General features: G+C 47.5%; 1 protein-coding gene across 1 annotated transcript; it reads right to left on the reverse strand.

The window, feature by feature from the left end:
- Positions 1-13,527: 13,527 nt before the first annotated feature.
- On the reverse strand, positions 13,528-14,503 carry LOC105055665 (uncharacterized). The gene has a single exon (XM_010937578.4). The coding sequence runs from the start codon at positions 14,486-14,488 to the stop codon at positions 13,790-13,792; it is 699 nt and encodes a 232-aa protein (XP_010935880.2). The 5' UTR covers positions 14,489-14,503; the 3' UTR covers positions 13,528-13,789.
- Between the last annotated feature and the right edge of the window lie 8,405 nt (positions 14,504-22,908).

Consider the following 22,908-nt stretch of genomic DNA (forward strand, 5'->3'; position numbering starts at 1 on the left):
CAAAAAAAAGGAACAGCTTGCTTGAGGGACATTGTGAACATGTGACTAAATGGTTCTCTTCTGCATATCGGGCAGTTACTAATTCTATCTTTAAATTGAGCCTGGGTATGGTTTTAAGCCGACTGAGGTCGCATTTCCTACTGTGTTCAAATGTCAAGAATCAAATCATCATATCATCACATATGCAATCACTCTTTTTGGATGCCACTATGAGGTTCACTCTGAAAGGTTTCAACACATTATCTCTATGGGAAGATAATTGCTGTATTAAAGATCTGATGGCTTATCCTTATATGCTTTATCCATATGTCATCATCTGGTTTCAAGATTCAAGGGATCAAATCTTATTGCAGGCTTTGTCCATACTTCTTCTGGGTTTCAATTGGAAGGCAGGACTAATTCTTATACTGTATATGCCTACAGCATGTATGAAAAACACCTGTACTACAGTGAACCAGAATACAAATATGTGTAAAGAAAGGTTCAGTCAACTGAAGAGGTTGAAAAACAAAACAACAAAAAAAGAAGAAGAAAAAAGAAAAGGAAGAAAGAAAAAAGGAAAGAGAAGAAGAAAAAAGAAAAATAAGAAAAAAGGGATAGGAGGAAAAAAAAAAGGAAAAGACATCAAAAAACAGAAAGAGCATGGAAGGTTTTATCCTAACATTCTTTGCATTCGTTTTTGCAGGCTTCAATAGTGTTATGAACAGGAGCAATCTATTGGTACAATTTGGATCATCATGTATCTTATGTTGTCTTCAATGGAAGGTTGTAGAGCAGCTCAAATGTGCATACATGGTTATATTAGGACGATGTTATCGTTCTAATCAACAAGAATTGCAACATCTACCATACTGTTGGGTTAATAAAGGATCTTATTAAATTCTTACATCCAAGAAGATCCCAGATCCAATGGTACATTGCTTCCATCAACGTTGGGGATTACCTATTGTACAACTATACGGTTGGTGGAGTTATGCTACACATAGTTCGACCCAGAGGATAAATTATAGAATTTGCTACCTCGGGTTTAAAGGACATACTTTATTCACACTTATATTGTTTCTCGGCAACATTTGTATTGCAGACATTTTTGTACAGCTGCTAAATATGGCTTGGCTAACAGGTCTTTATGATACTCCATCTAACAAACATTTGCAAAAAAAGAAAAAGGCAAAAGAGAATACAAAAAAAGTATATAGAAAAAAAAAAAGAAAGAAAAGGAAAAAAAGAAAAAAGGAAAAAAAAATGAAGAAAAAAGAAAAGAAGAGAGGAAAAAAGAAGAAGGAAAAGAAGTTCAGGATAATAGAAATGATTATTACTAACTATGGTTTGTTTTGGTTGCAGGTCTCTCTGTCAAGTCAACTGGGCATACATTTCTTATTGTACAAACTTCCTATTGATGTCTCAAATTGCATCAAGGAATGCAATGTGATGGCCTGTTGGAATTCCTGGAAGGCTCGTGGGAAAAAGTTTTTTGGATCCAATTGTGGTCTTATGTCTATATATGTTGCCGGGTTTGTCACAAAGTTATTTTGCTGGATGGTGTGCAGTTGCAGGAGTAAAAACGCACAGCATTTAAAGAGGCAGTCTTTGCTGATGTATCATAAGTATGGAGTACTTGGGACGGAGCTACAAGGTATAATATTTGGCTACCACATATCTTACCTCTTCTGTTTGGTTGTAGTGGCTGAGATCTATTTGCATGCGGGCTGGTTCTGGGCCTCCTTACGGAGGATTCATTTCTTGTTAACTGATAGTTCACGTTCTCAGAAGAAGTTTTTAATGATTATCTTCAATTGGAACTGCATCAAGGCTGTTGCGGCCAATCCCCTCGTCGCCTGATCGCCGGAAACGAGCGCCTGCAAAAAAGAAAGTCCACACTAACCGGAGGCGGCTCCGGCGGGGACCCTCCGACGGTCAAGTCAGAGAGGTGACGGGACAACAGTGAAATGAAGACAGAGAGCTCAATCAAGGGAGAGAGAGAGAGAGGTGCGAGCCTGTGTTTTTGGAGTCGAGAAGTGGGGGGAGCGGATCCCTTGTACTGTTGCCTTCCCCGATTTATATAGTAGAGCACGGTATGGCGCCGTCATTAATGGCGCAGACAAGTGAGGAATTGTCAACTCACTGTAGACTGTCAGAGTCGCCGTGAAAGTGTCATGTCACCGTGGGGCTGTCAAATCGCTAGGGTTGACAATGCCCTCGGCGGGACAATGTCCCTAGATGACCGTGCCGCATGCGGCTGTCAGGACTGACAAGCTCTGGCGGCTGTACGGCGATCGGAAGAGTCGACCGACCCTAGGTCGGTGGCCAGCTGAGTGGCGTCGGGGCCCTCCGTTGGTCGGGAAAGGTACGCCCGACATATCGTCAGTCGGTGATGGGCCGCTAATTGGCCGGTGATGACGTCTGTCAGTCGGTTGGTCGGTCCCTCCGGCCGTCAGTCGGTCGGTCGGAAGGTCGGTCCGGCCGTCGGTCGGTCGGTCGGAAGGTCCCTCCGGCCGTCAGTCGGTCGGTCGGTCCCTCCGGCCGTCCGTCGGTCGGTCGGTGGGTATTCCCCAATAGTTGCCCCCCTCCACTCCTGAGTCGGATGGTGAGCTGGCCGATGCTTTTATTTGGGCAGCAACCCTGGGCGATCAGGAGTGGATTCGTCGTATGCCAGATTCCGACCGTACCGCGGGTTGATCCGATGTCAGGCGTCTCATGAATGCCAAGCGATTCGCTGGCGTCAGACGTCTAGTCGGTGTCAGATGTCACGTCGGCGTCAGATGTCAGACGTCGCATCTTGTCATCGTCAGACGTCACATCGGTGTCAGCAGGTCGGGTGCCGGACGATGCGGTGTCAGATGACCGGATATCCGACGCCGATTCTGGGAGCGCGGGGCTCCGTCAGGCGTCCCGTCGGGAACGCGAATCGGCGCGGGCGCATTAATGCAGAACCGCGGCCCCGTTTGCCGCGTGTCGAAGGTGGTTGGCCGGCGCCCCCCGCATTTAATATGGGCGGTGCGGCCGTCCTGGGATGGGGCGCGCCGAATCCTCAGGCCACCCGGAAGCCGCCACGTGTCGCACATCCGTGAGGCTTCGGTCGGCGCGGAGACATCTCGGCCGTCGGACGGCCCTATATATATAGGACCACCTGGACCCAAGACCTCACTATCGCCATTTTGCTGCCGAAACTCTGTCCGGGTGATTTCTCGGTCGTCGCGGGCAGAGCTTTTCTGCTTCCAGAAGGGTTTCTTCCGGTTCGTGGTCTTCCTTTCCTCCTCCTCTTCTTCTTCTTCGCTTCTTCTTCTTTCCCTTCGCTTCTTCTTCTTCTCGTTCGGTTCCGGTGTAATGGCCGAAAATCCGACTCGGGGAGCTCGGTCGGAAAATCCGACTGACGACTCCCGGTCGACTCCGGAAGTTGAGGTTTCCTCGCTTTCGGGGCCGAATGTTGATCGGCTTCGGGAGCAGTATTGCATCCCGGAGCAGTTTCAACTCTCTGCCCCAGGGGCCGGCGGTCGGGTTAACAGCCCTCCGCCCGGCCATCTGGCGTTGTATGTCGAAGACCTTCGCACAGATCTTCGGCTCCCGATTCCGGAGTTCGTCCGGAATTTGTTGAACTATTACGGACTCTGTCCGACGCAACTAGCGCCGAACTCCGTCCGTCTCATCATTACTTTTGCGCTGTTGTGTCAGCTCTTGCCGACCAACCCTCGTATTTCGCTCTTCCGGGCTTTCTTTGTGCTCCGACCCCACCCTAAAGCCCGAAGGTGGTGGCTCTTCAACCTCCGGAAGGGCCTTTCCTTCATCACCGATCTTCCATCGTCTATCCATAGGTGGAAGAACCAGTTTTTCTTTGTTTCTTCTCCATCTTCTTGGGGCTTTCCTTCCCACTGGGGCGTGCCCCGAATTGAAGCCAATGACAACAGCCGGGTGGAGGCGGACGACCGGGAGGACTTCCACCGACTAAAAGATATGTCGGTTCCGAAGCAGAGGGAGCTTGTTACCGAACAAGCTCTCTATGACGCCGGCTTAAGCTTGGTCCTCCGACTAGGTATCGGCCGATCCCCCGGTCCTCTTTTTCATTCGGCCCTTGGTCCGGTTCTTTGATTAACACCTTTGTCGGTATCGCAGGGACACCTCCGAGAATGCGGCCGACAGACGCCGAGATTCGGCAATTTGCGACAAGGAAGAGGCCAGCGTCGGGGGCCGGACCTTCGCGCCCTCCGAAGAGGCCCGCTCCAGCGGCGCCGATCGTCGAAGCATCGGTGACCGACCAATCGGAGCCCGTCATAGCGCTCGCGGCTCCGGCAGCGTGTGCGGAGGAGAGGCCGGTGGAAGAAGCGATCGAAGGAACATCGGCTGCCTCGCCGGCAGCGGTGGAGCCGGATGACGTTCGGGAAACCGAACATCATCCGGCGGCGTCTGTGGCCGCAACGGGGGGTGCTGGTTCTACTTCGAGCATCCCCTCGCTGCCGGTTCCGTCGGTCGGGGCGGCCGATCGAGGGAAAGCCCTGATGGACCCCGCGGACGAAACAAGGTCGGGGAGCCGCTCTGTGCCGCCCAGCGCACAGTTCCCCGAAGGGGCGTCGGCATTGGCCGACCACAACCTGGCGAGGAGGTTGTGCCAGGGGATCCTCCTCCCGGCCGACGTGGAGTCGTTGAGGTCTCGGCAAGTGACCGAGATGCTGTCCAAGTTCTACCCGACCATGGTCGAGGTAAGCTTTGTTTCGCCTTCTTTCTCCTTAGAATTTTTCTCACCATGTGTTCCTGACGAAGCGCTTGCATCGACAGCTGATCTACACGATGTCGGAGCTCGAAGCCGGATACCGGAGGTTCGGGAACGTCCGGGCGGCTTGGAAGGAGAGGTCGGCGGCGGCCGAAGCCGAGAAGGCAATGCTGGTTGACCACTTAAAGCAGTCGGCCGACCGGGAGGCTAAGTTGGTAGACGAAGTCTCCCGGCTCGGGTCTGAGCTAAGGTCGGCCAAGAAGGAGGCCAGACATAAGGGTCGGGCCGTGCGTCGTCTGCGGCACGAGCGGGATGGCGTTGCCGCCGAACTCCAAAGCGAGCGCGAATAGCTTCGGGTCAGCTTGGAGAAGCTTGCCAAAGCTGAGGAGGACTTGTCGGTCGCCCAGGCCGACGCCGACATAGCGATGGCGGAGGCAGAGTCGGCGAAGGACGCGCTCGGTCGGGCGGAGGAGGAAGCAAGGTCGGCGAAGGAGTCGGCCAGTCGAGCGGTGGAGGACTTCCGGGCCTCCGACCAGTATCGGGAGGAGATGCTCGAGTCGGGCTTCGCCTCGTATTGGGTGGGGTACGAGGACGGTCGGGATACGGTCCGGGCCTTGTACCCGGAGCTGGACCTCAGCAGCATCGTCCCACCGGGGGCCGAGGAGGAAGCCACCGAAGAGATGGCCGACCAGCCATCGGGAGGCGTCGTCGTGGTGGAGGAAGCCGTCCCGGAGCAGGTGGCACCGACTGCCAGTCCCCCACCGACCGAAGGTCCAGCTTCAGCCGTCGACCCAGTGCCGACCGTGGCCGACACACCGATCATCCCCGATCTTCCGTCGGTCGAGGAGATCGACTCAGAAGGATGATCGGGCCTTGCCGACCTTCTTTTGTCTTTTCTGTTTTTTGGAACACTTGTAATCGGGCTTTGACCCGACTTTGTAAATCTTACCTTTAACTTTGAATGAAAACTTCTTTCACTTTTTCTTTCGTCTCTTTCTTTCACGTGTATTGCTGAATGTCTTCGTGAGTCGCTAACTTATATAAGTCTCTAACCCGTATAGGTCGGTTAGGACGTTCGGCAACTCGTGCCGCCACGAAGGTAGAGTAGGTCCCGACTTTGGATCGGCCTTCGATAGTCAAGGTCGTCAGTCGGGCGCGTCTGTTGAGTCGGGACCCGACCGAACGGTGGCAAAGGTTCGGTAGTCGGGTCTCCACTGACGCGTTCAGTCGAATGTCGTTCGGCGCATTCAGTCGGAGAGACGACGACAAGTCGGATCCCGATGCCCTTGCGTCGGGTATTCATGCTGCGCCTTTTGATATACGGTGGTAAGCCGAATATCGTCCGGCCGGTCGTGGCTCGGTCGGTAAGTCGTGGATGCGACTAAGGTCGCGTTGTGCGATAGACGGTGGTAAGCCGAATATCCTTCGACCGGCCGTAGCATGGTCGGGAGTCGCGACGTCGGTCGCGTAGGCATTTCGCCTCTCTTTGGTCGGGGCCCGATCGGCTTGTTAGCCGATGGTTTGGCCCGAAAGTTCGACCATAGAAGGAGTGTCAACTCCCGTTCATATGGGTGCACCGGTCCTTGTAAGGGTCCGATGTACCGTCGACCGTCGAAGGAGTGTCAACTCCCGTTCATATGGGTGCACCGGTCCTTGTAAGGGTCCGATGCATTACCGACGATAAGGCCGTCGGTTTCAGGCAGATACCAAGTCCAAGTCGGTATGTCGGGGCTTGGACTTGGTGAGCTCCGTTCGTTAGTCGAAGAGCTAAAACTCCGAGATTTCAAACCAAGCTCGTATTCCGATCGAACAATTACAAAGTTCATTGGTAATACAACTTCAAGTTGTCGGCGTTCCAAGTTCGGGGAATGGGTTTCCCTTCAAGGATCTCCAGTCGGTAGGCTCTCGGACCATAAGTGTCTGCTACCTTGTAGGGCCCTTCCCAATTTGGAGCCAACTTCCCTTGATCCAGAGGCTTTGAGACCTCAGCCTTCCTCAGGACTAAGTCACCAGGCCTGAAAAGCTTTGGTCTGACCTTGGCGTTGTAATACCGAGCGACCTTCTGTCGGTACGAAGCCATGCGAATTTGAGCCTCGTCTCGTAGCTCGGGGAGGAGGTCTAGGTCGGCCCTCCGACACTCGGAGTTGTCCGGCTCTTGATACCGCTCGACTCTTGAAGATGGCAATCCAATCTCGAGCGGGATCATTGCTTCCGTCCCGTAGGCCAAGCTGAAAGGCGACTCTCCGGTCGGAACGCGGGGGGTCGTTCGGTAAGCCCACAGAACGGAGCCTAGCTCGTCGACCCAGAGGCCTTTGGCTTCGTTTAATCGGGTCTTGAGTTCATGGAGCAAGGTCCGATTGGTCACCTCGACTTCGCCGTTGGACTGGGGGTGCCCGACTGAAGTCAGTCGGTGCGTGATCTGGAACCTGGCGCAGAAGTCCTTGAAGTCTTGGTTGTCGAATTGCCGTCCATTGTCGGTGATGATCGTATGCGGCAACCCGAACCTGAAGATGATGGACTTTTGGATGAAGTCCTCCATCTTTCGCTCGGTGATCTGCGCCAGGGGCTCGGCCTCCACCCATTTGGTGAAGTAGTCGATGGCGACGACTATGAACCTTCTTTGACCCGACGCTGGGGGAAAAGGGCCGAGAATATCGACCCCCCACTGAGCGAAGGGCCATGGAGCGACAATGGGAGCAATTTGACTGGCCGGTTGGTGTTGAATGTTGGCGTACTTTTGACAAGGTTCGCACCTTCGGACCAACTCGACCGCGTCCTTCCTCATGGTAGGCCAGTAGTAGCCCTGTCGCAGGACTTTGTAGGCCAGGGACTTGCCCCCCAAGTGATTCCCGCAAATTCCTTCGTGATCCTCTCGGAGAGCGTAGTCGGCCGGTCCCAAGCACCTAAGCAAGGGGAGGGAGAACGACCTCTTGTAGAGTCGGCCGTCCATGATTACATATTGTGAGGCCGACCATCGGAGTCGCTTGGCCTCCGCGGGATCCTCGGGGCCGATCCCGTCAGTCAGATATCGAACGATCGGGTCCATCCAGCTTGGTTCGGCCGTCAGCTGCTGTACTTCTTCGACCCGATCGATGCTCGGCTGCTCGAGGGTCTCCACGAACGTCCGACCCAAAGAATCGGAGGCCGAAGTCGCCAGTCTGGAGAGTGCATCGGCACGGGCGTTCTCCGATCTAGGGATGTGGGAAATTTCAAAATACCTGAGGTGTGCCACGAGGACCTTTACTTTCTGAAGGTATTTGACCATGGTCGGATCTCGCGCCTTGAATTTGCCCTTGACCTGCCCCACGATCAGCTGAGAGTCGGAGAATGCCCGGAGGCTGTCGACGTCCAGTTCCCTCGCCATCCTCAAGCAAGCGAGGAGTGCCTCGTACTCGGCTTGGTTGTTGGAGGCCTTGAAGTTGAATCGGAGGGCGTACTCGGTGACCACCCCATTCGAATTCGTGAGCAGGAGCCCAGCCCCGCTCCCCTGAGCGTTTGAAGCTCCGTCGATGTGCAGTACCCAGGTGGAGATCGGGTCTGGCTCGGAGATCGCATCTCGTCCCGGGTCTTCAGCTCCCGACCCTTGGTCGGTTGTCGGGCACTCGGCGAGGAAGTCGGCCAAGACCTGAGCCTTCAAGGCAGGCCGCGGTCGGTACTGAATGTCGAACTTGCTGAGCTTCATCGCCCACTTTGCCAGTCGTCCAGATGTGTTCGGTCGGCGCAATATCGCCCTCAGGGGTTGGTCGGTGAGCACCACTATGGCATGAGTCTGGAAGTATGGACGGAGTCGTTGTGCGGAGACGGTCAGGGTGAAGATCATCTTTTCCGTCTCCGAATATCTGGCTTCGGCACCGTGAAGCACCTTGCTGATGTAGTAGATAGGCTGATGGGTTCGGTTCTCATTTTCTCGGACAAGGACCGAACTGATCGCCTCGGAAGATGTGGCCAAATAGAGATACAAGGTTTCCCCGACCTGCGGCTTTATGAGCAGCGGTGGGGAAGTCAAGTACTTCTTCAGGTCTTCGAAGGCCCGTTGGCATTCATCCGACCAAGAAAAACCATTTGCGTGGCGCAAAGTTTTGAAAAACGGGAGGCACCTTTCAGCTGATCGGAAAATGAATCGGCTGAGAGCGATGATTTTTCCGTTCAGCTGTTGGACCTCCTTCTTGGTGTTCGGATGATGCATGTCGAGGATTGCCTTTATTTTCTCAGGGTTGGCCTCAATCCCTCTCTGAGAAACGAGGAATCCGAGGAACTTTCCTGAGGTCACCCCAAAAGCGCATTTGGTCGGGTTGAGCTTCATTCGGTGTCGTCGTAGAGTGCGGAAGGTCTCCTCGAGATCCCGAACATGATCCGGGACCTGCGCACTCTTCACCAGCATGTCGTCCACGTACACCTCCATGTTGTGCCCGATCTGGGCTTTAAAGACCTTATTGACAAGTCGCTGGTAGGTGGCGCCGGTGTTCTTCAGTCCGAAGGGCATCACCCGGTAACAGTAGAGGCCCTTGGGAGTCACGAAGGCGGTATGCTCCTCGTCCTCAGGCGCCATCCGGATCTGGTTGTATCCGGCGAAGGCGTCCATGAAGCTGAGCAGTCGAAATCCGGACGTCGCGTCCACCAGCTGGTCGATCTTTGGAAGTGGAAAGCTGTCTTTTGGGCAGGCTCGGTTCAGGTCGGTATAGTCGATGCAAATCCTCTACTTCCCGTTGGCTTTTTTGACCATGACAACATTGGCGAGCCAATCGGGATACGTGGATTCTCGGATGAAGCCCGCTTCGAGTAGCTTGTCCACTTCTTCGTCGATGGCCCTCTGCCTCTCTGGAGCGAAAGACCTTTTCTTCTGCCTCACCGGCCTCATCGTCGGGTCGATGTTGAGTCGGTGGGTTATTGTTTCTGGAGGGATGCCCGACATATCTGCTGCCGACCAAGCAAATATGTCGGCATTGGCCTTCAACAGCTCCGTCAGTCATCGTCGTTCGGGGTCGGACAGTTGAGACCCGACCCAAACTCTCAAATCCGGATTTTTCGCTATTTGGATCGCCACGAGCTGCTCGGCCGGCGAACCTCGCTCTTCCTCCTCCCGCGGATGTCCCCGGGCCCAGCCGCTTGGAGATCATGTTGATGACTCCGGCTGTCGGCTGATTAGTCGCCGCTTCCTCAGTCGGCTTGGGTCGTCGATCGGCAACTGGTTGAGTCGGCGGGCCCTTCCGAAATTTACTGAAATACCCCCGGCGGATGAGAGCTTCGATCTCATCCTTGAGCTGGATGCACTGCTCGGTGTTGTGGCCGTGGCCTCGGTGAAATCGACAGTACTTCCGACGGTCGAGGCCCTTTGCCTTCAGAGGCGGAGGTCATCGCAGGTATTCCTCCCCCTCGATCTCCATTAGAATCTGCGCACGAGGAGCGGAGAGAGGAGTGTAGGAGTCATACCTGGGGCGTGCCGGCCTTGGAGTCTGTTGCCGGGGTGATTTTTGGATTCGTCGGGGTGGCGAGACCCGACTATCGGTCGGGGGCCTGCTGGGTTCGGCGGGTTCCCGACCCTTCCTCCGCTTCTCCTTCGGGCCTCTGGGCTCGGCCAAGCGTCGGTCGGAAGCTCCTTCATCCGCGCGCATGTACTTGTATGCGCACTCCAGTAGCTCGGCGTACGTCTGGGGGAGGGTCTTGTCCAGAGAATAGGTGAATCGGGACGCCTTCAGCCCCCGTTTCATGGCTGAGATAGCCATGTCTTCATTGAGGTCTCGGACCTCAAGCGTGGCCGTATTGAATCGCGCCATGAAGTGTCGGAGCGTCTCATTTTTCCCCTGTTTGAGGGAGAAAAGGCTGTCCGACGTTCGCGGTGGCTTCCGGCTGGTGCTGAAGTGGGCCACGAACGAGTGCTCGAGCTATCCGAAGGAGTGGATACTTCCCGATCGGAGATCGGAGTACCAGGCCCGGGCAGCCTTGCGGAGTGTGGCGGGGAAGCCGATGCAAAAGAGAGCGTCGGTTGCCCCTTGGATCGTCATGAGAGCTTTGTAGCTCTCAAGATGGTCGATCGGGTCGGTGGAGCCGTCGTATGGCTCCACGTGCGGCATCTTGAACCGACTGGGAATCGGTTCGTCGAGAACTAGTCGGGAGAGAGGTTGGGCGGTCTGAAAGTCGACGTCGTTTGAAGACTTCTGGCCGTCCACCTGCAACTGCGCGAGCCGGCAGTCGATCTCCTCGAATCGGCGCTCGTAGTCGTCCGTCCGTCGGTGCTGGGAGACCCCAGGAGTGGAGTCTCCAGAGGATTCCGAAGGGGAGGCGGACGGCGTTCGCTTCTCCTTCCTCGCCCGTTCCAGCAGAGAAGGAGAGGGCTGGTGGGACCGTCGGTCATCGCGCCATGGCCGTCCCTCCTCTTCGTGGGATCGCTGTTGAGGGCGCTCGCGCGGAGGCGACGGGGACCGGCGCGGTCGTCGGCGGCTGCTACTGGAAGGCATCGGATGGGCCGCCGGCTGTTGCTGGAGGCTCTTGACTGCGTCCGTCAGTACGGTCATCTGCCGTACGATGGCCGCGATCTGCGCCTCCATGGTCACTGCGGGGCGTGGAGAGCTAGGCTCCGCCGCCGACGGTGGCGGGGAGGCCTCTTCCCGACGGGAAGAGCGCCTTGCCGACCCGGTGATCCTCGATCGTTGGGCTCTTTTCTTCATCATCGTCCCCCCCTTCCTGGCGCGCCAATCTGTTGCGGCCAATCCCCTCGTCGCCTGGTCGCCGGGAACTAGCGCCTGCAAAAAAGGAAGTCCACACTGACCGGAGGCGGCTCCGGCGGGGACCCTCCGACGGTCAAGTCAGAGAGGTGACTGGGCAATAGTGAAATGAAGACAGAGAGCTCAATCGAGGGAGAGAGGGAGAGAGGTGCGAGCCTGTGTTTTTGGAGTCGAGAAGTGGGGGGAGCGGATCCCTTGTACTGTTGCCTTCCCCGATTTATATAGTGGAGCATGGTATGGCGCCGTCATTAATGGCGCAGACAAGTGAGGAATTGTCAACTCACTGTAGACTGTCAGAGTCGTCGTGAAAGTGTCATGTTGCCGTGGGGCTGTCAAATCGCTAGGGTTGACAATGCCCTCGGCGGGACAATGTCCCTAGATGGCCGTGCCGCATGCGGCTGTCAGGACTGACAAGCTCTGGCGGCTGTACGTCGATCGGAAGAGTCGACCGACCCTAGGTCGGTGGCCAGCTGAGTGGCGTCGGGGCCCTCCGTTGGTCGGGAAAGGTACGCCCGACATATCGCCAGTCGGTGATGGGCCGCTAATTGGCCGGTGATGACGTCTGTCAGTCGGTTGGTCGGTCCCTCCGGCCGTCAGTCGGTCGGTTGGAAGGTCGGTCCGGCCGTCAGTCGGTCGGTCGGTCCCTCCGGCCGTCCGTCGGTCGGTCGGTGGGTATTCCCCAACAAAGACTAGATTATTACATGCTGTTACTTACATTTCTCACTGTGAAGGTTTCCAAGTTCTACATTTTTTATATTTTGTCAACCCCTATGCTGCGTTACAGCGCCACAACTCATCAAGGCTCTCAAGCTTTGGTCTTCAAGTGGTAATGTTCCAATACAGGGCATCTTCTCAGGTTTCAACATTGCTGAATATTCCACTCCACTTTGGTTTGCCATACAGATTCTGTTGATGCTTTATATCTTGGTCCATGACATGTTGCTGCTAGTCGTTTTTCATTACATTTTGAGTTTCCTTGCTCTGAAGCTATACTGTACATGGGTGCTACTCATGTATAGGCATTTCTCTTTTTGGTCTACTTTCTACTACTCCTTTTTTCTAACAGACGTATGCTGTAATTACTTGTACCGTTTAATTTGGTTTGGATGAATGAAGTTATACTTTCTACCAAAAAAAAAAAAAACCACTAGAACAATTCCGTCGAAAATCCAAAATTTGACACAAAAAGATTCTGACGACGGGGGATGCATTATCTTGGTCGACTCGATCCTGCTTTTAGTCTTCATGCATTTGTCAAATTGGTTGCATGACTCCAGTTTTATGTATATACGAACCCAAAACAAAAGAAAAGGAAAAAAATCATTCAAAAGGGTACACACCTCAGTTTTTATTTTTTTAAATAATTTTTTAATAGCTTGAGGAATATCTTGCAGCATCTTTCTCTGCTTCTATTTTTCTGATAGAAAATGAAGATATTTTATCCAACTTAATCAAAATTGGTATCTCACGGCATCTCAATCTCCTCTTTCACTAGATCACTTAATCCCTTAGGATGCATTTGGTTAGTCATTAAAAAAAATATTTTTTTTATTTTTTAATTTTTAAAAAATAAAAATCAAAAAGCAATGTTTGGTAACATCATGAAAAATAAAAAATAAAAATCAAAATAATTACTTTATATGCAAAGCAAAAAATTTTTGCTTTTCAAAACTTGTTTTTCTATTTTTTTTGACTTCCTCATATGTAAAACACCCAATAAAAAAAATAAAGAACCCGAATTCTTCTCTTTCGTTGAGCTCTTCACCTCTCCACCTTTTTCTCCTTCCCCACCTCCTTCTCCTTTCTTTCTCGAACTCTTCACCTCCCCACCCCCTTCTCCTTCCCCACCTCCTCCTCCTTCCCTTCTCCAACTCTTCTTCCTCATCGAGTTCTTCATCTGTCATCTCCAAACGTTGCTTTTTGCTTTATAGCAACATAGTTACTAAACATATTTTTTATTTTTATTTTTACTCAATAACAAAAATAAAAAAAAAATTTTTTTTTTAAAAATTAAAAATAAAAAAATATAATCAAATACATTCTTAATTATCAACTGTATAAGTTGTGGGAGCCAAATATCTATGTCCGCATAAACAGAAATAAGAAAAGAAACCCGCTAGGAAATGTATAGCTGGCAAACATTATATATACACACACATGCATACGCGCACGATCCACCTACTAGTGGTAGTCTACTACTTGGGAGAGACCCATATGCTTGTGCTTCCTCTCACATTAACACAGACGTTTTATTTTTCTTTTTCCTCTTTCTCTCAATTTTTGTTTCTCCTCTCCTTGGTCCCTACTTTCTCCCACGCAGAGACAAGGAGCCCTTAATTCACCAGCTTCGTTGCGGTAACAGTCAGCCGGGCAAAGCCGGCTTCGAGCCGTCGCTGCTGCTCTCGGCTCCCCTGGCCAGCGGGAAATTGAGAAGAGCGCGCGAGCCGCGCATCTTGTAAGCTGCTCGATCGTACGCCAGCGCCGCCTCCTCGGCCGTCTCGAAGGTCCCGAGCCAGACCCTGGCGCCGCGGCGCGCCGAGTCCCGGATCTCCGCCGCGAACTTCCCCCACGGCCTCTCCCTCACCCCGCGGTAGTGCCTCCTCTTCCTTTCCCCAACCACCGGCGGCTCCAGCGTCTCCCTCAAGATCCCGTACAGCACCATGTCGTCGGAGTCGTTCTCGTCCAGCGGCAGACGGGGGCTCGACCCGCCGTCCGATATAACGGGTTCTTTTAACGGTCTACCGGACGAGAGAGCGTCGACGCTACGCCCGTCAGCAGAATCGGAGCCGTCGGATCGGCGGCGCTTGGCCGGGGCGTCCGTGAGGGTGGAGGAGTTGGGCGGGCACGGATGGGACGGCTGGGATCGGTTCTCGGGGAGGAGATGGAGGCGGATCGGGTCCAGCGCCGGTTCCATTGGTGTTTCTTTTTTATCCTCTCTTTTTTTCTTTTTCTTTTCCTTTAAAACGTTGGGCGGCATCTTATAGGCCAGGAACGACGCCCATCGCGGAGCTTTCGGTTGGGTTTTATATCTCCGGTTGTCAAACCTCGTGCTTGGCTCCATTATGGTAGCGTCCGGGAGTGTCTGGCGTGGATGGAAGTTCCCTCGGCCGTCTCTATTATTCTAGTATCTCCAAAATGACATATAAGCCCCTCAAAACCAATCATCGTTGGCACTGCTACCAAGTGGGTTGTTCCGTCGCACCTCTCTCGATCCATCTCGTTTTTTAATTGTATTGGCAGCCTCACCCGAGTCACGACGTGGAAGGAAACTGATTTTTACTTTTTATTTTTTATTTAAAAAAAAAATAGCCGTTAGCACACGCCACTAAAGATTCTAACAAAGGAGTATATTACTGTCTTCCGCTAATCAGAGAGGGAGCGGTCGGTCATTTTGCCGCTGTTGTGTTGTGGAACAACATCAAGAACGCCACGCTTACGTCGGCCGAGCGCTGGGAGCGATGTCATCGAGCTAGTCAGGATTTTTTTTTTAAAAAATAATATATTTTTAATAAAATATTTTAAAAATATCATGGTTCAAAAATTATTTATCAAACTACCGTTGTAGAAAAACGTAGGATAGATTCGTGGGTTCAACTCACGAATTAACTACACATGTGGATAATTTGTGGATTGAACCTACGAATTCTCGGGTCCAGCTGGCTATATTGCACGAATTTTGAAATTTGAATTCGTGGGTTGGAGCCATGAATTAACCAAATAAATTCGTAGATTTAACCCACAAATTCAGTTTTTCGTATGTCCAACCCATGTATCCTCAATAAATTTTTTTTTGAAATTTGAACAAAATTCATGGGTTGAACCCACGAATTCAAGCATTCATGGGTTGAACCCATGAATTGATTTGAAATTTGGAATGAATTCGTGGGTTCAACACACGAATTCATTCGAAATTTGGACTGTTGCATGAATTCGTGGGTTGAACCCACTAATTCTTGAATTCATGGGTTCAATTGACGAATTCATTTCCTTTAAATCAACAATGACCCTCCCTACTCCTTATTTAGGTTTTTAGAAATTTCTTCCACCCTCCCTACTCCTTATTCAGGTTTTTAGAAATTTCCTTGCATTAGTCCATAAATTCTTATCCCCCTTCTTAAAATCGATTATGGCTTCAAAAAAAAAAGTGAAGTTTTGTCGAAAAGAAAGAAGACTCGAGTAGAGAAAGAAAATCAACCATCTCGTAGGTACGAAGAGTCCTTGTTTCTAAATAGTAAGTGTAGTAAAAAATTTCAATCAAATTTTTCTGAAAGAAAAGTTGTAGGAGGTAGAATAATCGATTTAAATAGTTTTAGTGATTTTCATATTAAATTTTTGTTTGAAAAGATGGGTTGGCTATCTATGATTACGCTCAACAAGCCAACGTATCCTACTCTGGTTCACTATTTTTATAGTAATTTTAGTTTTAATAGTAAGTCTTGTTTAATTTCATTGTATGTTAAAGGATAATTGATCGAATTTGACTGAGAAGTTTTAGGTCAAATTTTGGATATTCCATCAGATGGTGATAGATTTTTCAATAGTAGTACAGTTTAGAATCATCCAATATTAGACTATGCTTCCTGTGTTAGAACTGTTTTTGACGACTATATAAGTACGACCGCTAAACCTAATACAAATCTATTACCACTTGAAACTAGGTTAATCCATCATATTTTTATGTTTAATTCTCTGCCTAGAGGAGGTCATAGAGAATACGTATCATATTTAGATGTTTATCTCCTCAGAATAGTTCTTTCAGGTGATAGGGTTAATTTGCTCTATTTAATGATGTTTTATATGAATGAATGTTTTCAAAGTTCAAAAACCATTTTGTCATATGGAGCTGTTCTGACTGCTATATTTGAGGCATTTGATGTCCACATCACTGTTGATGATGAAGTTGTCAAAGTTAAACATAGTGATATTTAATATCATGCATCTCTGAGGTGTATGGAATATACATTTCATGATGGGATATGGATGCGTACGTCTACAGTAGATGAAGAAGAACATGGTGGTGAAGGAGGTGGTCAGCCTACCGACAGAGAACAGCCTACACATGCTATACAGTTCGATCAGCAGTCATCCGATCAGCATGCATTATCTGCTCGCATAGATGCATTGGAGATATCTGTTAGCGAGAGATTTGCATATATGGATTCTCGACTGGATGAGAGATTTGGACAGATGGGTGTCTGATTGGATGAGAGATTTGGACGATTTGATCAGTTCGTACAGTATTTTTATTGTCAATTTTCTCCACCACCACAAGACCCTATTCTGGATAATTAAACTGCAACGATTAGTAGCAATACGTGAGGCTTCACCCAAAGATCTATCATCTTTTTCATTTATTTTTAGATAAATATACTTTGATTTGATGTAAGCATATGTACTTTTCTTTTGTTGCTATCATTTTAGATGAGAAATCTTGTAATCTGACTAAAATTATGTAAAATTTAAGATATGATTTTGATAATAAATTAGTGTCTAATCAATAATTATAAAAAAATTAAAAAATTATAATTTAAGAAATATATTGAAAATTGGCCAAATCGATCGATTGCTTGAGAATTTCGACCGACCGTGGCAAATCGAGTCGACCGATCGAGTCCGGAACATCAGGCCAGTCGATCACTTGGCACTAAGCCATGCCAAACCGATCGATCGCCTGAGAAATTCGATCGACCATGGCAAATCGAGCTGATCGGTTGAGTTCAGAACCTCAGGCCGGTCGACCACATGGCATGCAAGCCATGCTGAATTGATCGATCGCCTGAGAATTCCGATCGATCGTGGCCCATCGAGTTGACCGATCAACCGAATTTCTCAGGCGATCGATCGGTTTGAGCAATTTGGTGCCAAGTGGTCGATCGGTCTGATGTTTCGGACTCGATCGATCGGCTCAGTTTGTCGCGGTCAATCGAAATTCTCAGACGGTCGATCGATTCGGCACGACTTGCGTGCCACATGGTCGACCGATTTGAGGTTTCAGACTCGATCGATCGGCTCGATTTACCACGATCGATCGAATTTCTTAGGCGATCGATCGGTTTGAACAATTTGGTGCCAAATGGTCCACCGACTTGATGTTTCGGACTCGATCGATCGGCTCGGTTTGCCGCGATCGATCGAAATTCTAAGGCGATCAATCGATTCGACACGACTTGCGTGCCATAGTTTAATTTTTTAAATTTTTTTAATTTTTTTATTAAATTATTAGGACCATAAATTGTTAAGACCATAAATTGGATTAGACTTTTTACTTTTTATTAAATTGTTAAGATCATAATTTTTTTTTGTTTTCATATAAAGTTGAACAGACTACCCAAGCATGCTGGTTGTAAATTGATGGTCTGATTAAAATGACATGCAATTTAAAAATTTAATTAAAAATTTAATGCAATTTAATCTAATGAAAGATTTTCATTACTTCGATGTAATCTAATGAAATATCTCATGACTTTCATATCCATACGTCCTACAATCATGAAAAAACAAAAATATATACATCATGTTCCACAAGACGGTTTTCGCTTCTTCCTTGCAGGTTGCACTCGATGACCCATAAGTGGAGCCTTGCTCGATCCTTCAGTACATTACTCGTCTAGACCCTCGGTCGGACTGTCGTGCTCCTTGGTACGATGCTCGCCCGAATCTTGGGTCGCACCATCGTGCAACTCCATACGATACTCCATCGGACCCTCACTCGGTCCCTCATACTCGATCGCTGCATACTCAAAATGTGCTGCAGTCTTCTCTGTGAACTGAAACTGGGTCATATCGTCATGCATATACACGGACGAGGGCATATATGAACTGAATGATGGAAGATCCAGAATCAAAAATAATGATGAACAATATCATCTAGTACCTCTTCTATGCAATGCAGGTGCTCCTGATGATGAGGGATGCATGAAAGGTGAAGGAGTGGACTCTGCAGTGCCATAGCCATGATCATGGATATCGATGGAGATACGAGTATGCTGTCAGACAGCGTGGAGGTCTGAAGTACAAATATCCTGGATGAGCTGCTCGGATGTGGCTAATGAGTCTGGATGAGCCAAACGATGAATCATCGCCAGACTATCACTCTGACACAAACAAAGGATGAGCAGTAGGCAAATAAACCTATGTTAGTCATAGAAAATTAAAAATAAAATATGAAACCTTACCAGATAGTCAATTATCGCTCCACCACGATAAATGAATCGATGCGTAATGTGACAATACCACTCCATGTAGTCATCATAATAGTCCATCATACCATCGGCCGCTGGATCATCTACAATATAATCCTGCTGACTCTGCCAAATTGCAACCCACTGCTGATGAATTCTTCTCCAGTCATAATCGGTGCACCCTTGAAGGTCGGTATGATGAAGTCTGGAATCTGTATCACAAACCTCTGGAATAGTCTGTCATAATTCGAACTGGTGCATCACTCCATCTGGATAGTGCCACTCGATGATAAAAAAGCATAGAAGTATCACCTGACACCACCATATATACTGTCCACTAAAATAATAATCTGGTAGACCAACTAGGACCAGAGGAGTATGTGGCTGTCATACGATCTTTTCATCCACAGGATTAAGTATAAATAATATGAACATAGTCGTTCCAAGAGATTATCTAAATAATGTAAATCAGTTATGTTTATACCTGCTCAAATCCGAGACGATCAAGATGAAGCTGATAACTCAATAAAACATAGGTAGAAACCTCCATCACCTCAAAAGTATCTCTCCACCTACCTAATAAAATTATAATGGTACATACAAGTGTATTTCAAATATAAAAACTTGAAATTTGAAGATTATAATGGCACATACAATTATATACCTTATAGCTAGAGGACCGGCTGGTAATGCATCTCCATCTATCGAATCCATAATAGGATTTATAGGAGGTTGAAGTAACCAACGAGGAGCTATAGATGGAAATCTATCCCAGGCCCATAACTAGAGTAAAATTAAAGATCCCGTAATATCATGTGCATCTATCCTATTTGCCTTACAAAACTCTCTATACAATCATGCTAAACCTGCACTACCCCAGCTGTAGTGTCCTGCAGCCTCAAAATCGATAAGTAGTGGCAAAAATATTATATGCGTCATGTTATTTAATTTATCTACATATAAACACCCCCCCATCAGCTGCAGAATGTATACTATAGCATAACGCTGTATGGCTATAATGTCTGCATCTAGTGGTAGGTCGAAAAACTGCTGTTTCAACTATGCAAGATTCAATCGGCAACCCTTGAGTTGATCAGCAGGTGGGACAATACCTAGCAAATCAAATCATACCTGATGCCAGTCCTGATGTGTGCTACCTATCACTAGAAGATCATCAATTGATAAACCCAATTGAATGTTGACGTCCTCTAGTGTGATAGTGCACTCACCGGATGGCAGATGAAATGTATGAGTTTTTGGATGCCACCGCTCTACGAATGCGATGATCAAATGCCAATCTAGCGAGATGAATCCCACACGGCTAAGCCTGTAAAAATTTGTCTGCTGTAAAAGTGGAACTATTCGTATATCCAGTGGGGTCGAGCAAGTAAAGGCTAGCTCTCGTCGTCGACATCGAAGAAAGGAATGCTCCTGTAAACATGAAAAGAAGTTATTTCAGATCTCTGAATCTTTAAATATATCTAATATAAATACATACCTATCCATCTCAAATGGTGGAAGACTGATGAGACGCCTGAGCATATAATATCATCTGATCTATCGGCTTTGGCTCCATGTGCACAATACTATAGAAGATATTTTTAAAAAGAAATTTTGGTTACTGGATCAAATAAACACATATTTGATACTCCATCAAGAAATACATATTTGAAACAAATTGAAATAAAAGTAGTACCACATTACAACTGATAATAATACAAAGTTTTTTTCTAGTAATAATACAAGTTAGAATAAAAATATTCATTCTCTGGTTCTCGGACATGTCCGTCTGCTGTGTCAAACTTCACCATAATTTTGGTACCTAGTTTTGTTCCTGATTTTTGTCCAATCCATTTCATTCCTCAGTCTAGAGGATCATGGCCTTCTCTTTTGTCGTAATCGTTCTTTCTGTGGTATAATGGTGATGTCACTTGTTTATTGTGCCTAATTAAATTGATGACTGTAACTACGATGATTCTCCTCTAGTGTGTAACATCGATCAACATATCACCAAAAATCAATTAACACATGTGCACAGACAGCCATTACATGAGAACATGGTAAATAATAATACTGCCATTTTTGATATGTACATGTACGCTCAGATAACCATACTATCTGCAAGCATATTAGCTTATTAGATCAAAAAATTATTTTTTATTTATAATACGTAACAACTTAAATATATTGATTCTACTAAAATCTACCATCACTTGAGTATTGTTGCTTTTATTGTTATACGGCTCACGGAATGCTGTTTGGACTTGAAATACTCCACTTGCTCTATCAAACTTTGTGACATTATAAGATGTTGCTTTTGATTGGTTGGCAATCACACAAGTTGTAGCAAATGAAATAAATCTTTCACCTTTAGTTAATGCTTCATCTGCCTGGGCACGTCGACTATCAAAATATGATACAAGTTAAAAAAATGTCAGTTGGACCAATAAAATTACTGGTAGAAAACGTGCATTTTTCAGTATATGATTAAAATATTCAGATAAGTTAGTAGTCATCGTTCCAAATCTTCGACCACCATCATATGCACGAGACCATTTCTCCATGAAAATTTCATTCAACCATTGAATAGCTTCCGAATTCACCTTTTCAATTTTTATCAAACATTTATTAAACTTTTTAAGTTGTGTTTGTATTTCGGTTATTTTCATCAAATCTCTAAGTCTGGAGTCCTGAAATCGAGTATTGAAGTTACTTGCTATGTGGCATAAACAATAAACATGACGTGCATCTGGAGGATGCCAGCCAAGATGTTCATTCTGCAAAGCCGACGATATACCTGAATATCGATCTGAAATAAGACATATACCACTACGTGATGTAATACAACATCTAAGACAAGCCAAGAACCAGCCCCATATATCAGTAGACTCCTCATCTACTATAGCAAAGGCAAGTGAAAAAATTTGATTATTGCCATCAACAGCTGTTGCAATCATCAGCTTCTCTTGATATTTTCTGTACATAAATGTAGCATCGATACTGATAACCGGTCTACAATGTTTGAAGCCTTCAATTGATGGTGTAAATACCCAAAAAGCACGATCAAATGTAGCCAATGGAGGATAACCGGTGGAAGTATTGATGAACTTCACCCAAGAGCCGGGATTAAATTTCTGTACAGCATGCAACCATTTTGGCAATAGGTCATAAGATTTATCCCAGTCTCTATATATCAATGCCGTTGCTTTTTGCTTTGCCTCCCATAATTTTCTATAGCTGGTTGTATAGTTGAATCTATTTTTAATAATTACATCGAAACCGACAATAAAAATTATAGGTATTTCTTTTACAACATCTCGAATTTCATTGACAATAAAATTCGAATCAAGATCAGAATGATCTTGAAAAAGTATAGCTGAAACACATGTATGTGGACTGATATACTTTGTGATTTCAAAGTAATCATATCACTTAATAGCTCGAAGCATCCAATGACATCCCGACTCTCTATTTTTGCATTTTACCACCCAAAGCTTTAGATCGGACTCGACAACTCTAAATTCATAATATCTTTCAATATGATACTATTTTACTGCAGTTTGCAGTTCTATCTTATCTGCAAAATGAAGTCTTTTTGACAACTCGACACCTCTTTCCCAGCTGGTGCACCGTGCCTTCAATCCAGAATACATTGATACATTAGCTGCCGTCTGATCATTTGATTTAAATGTTCCAGAAGGAGCTTCAAATACCCCTAAACTTGGGTGCTCTTCCATAGGTCCGCACTCTATATTAGTAAAAGTACCAGCTTTCTGAGGATGGAAGTCCATCTCATCTCCACTTCGTATGTCATCTTCCTCAAATAGCCGATTATCTATGTGCATCATATCATTGGTAAGTGTATAAATTGATGATTCTTTGATAGTGACACCTACCACATCAGGATCTGCTACAGGAAATTGATCCTCTGTATGTCTGGAACTTTGAGTCTCTGGTACATGGTCAGTGCTCTGAGTTATTCTAGATAGATCGATCTGTTCAGTGTCCTGAGTTATTCTAGATAGATCGATCTGTTCAATGCCTTGAGTTATTTTTATATCTCTATCGGCTATATCTCTATCGGCTACTTCATAATCATCCTATTTAGCTTCAATAGGCTGCACTTCTAGATACAACTCTGCATCCGATAAACATGGGTGCGAACTAACCGTTAAAAAAATTATTTCAATATCTTCATCTTCATTAATCGAAACAGGTTCATACTTTAATAATGTCGGCTGCACAATCTGTGGATATCTATATATTATCGTGAGTCTATTCTTGTTTTTATCTACATGAA

This window comes from Elaeis guineensis, chromosome 12 (genome assembly GCF_000442705.2).
Source record: "Elaeis guineensis isolate ETL-2024a chromosome 12, EG11, whole genome shotgun sequence".
Lineage (NCBI taxonomy): Eukaryota > Viridiplantae > Streptophyta > Magnoliopsida > Arecales > Arecaceae > Elaeis > Elaeis guineensis.

Excerpts from the sequence above, each read along its gene's own strand:
- LOC105055665 (XM_010937578.4), bottom strand. The coding sequence starts at position 14,488 with ATGGAGCCAAGCACGAGGTTTGACAACCGGAGATATAAAACCCAACCG.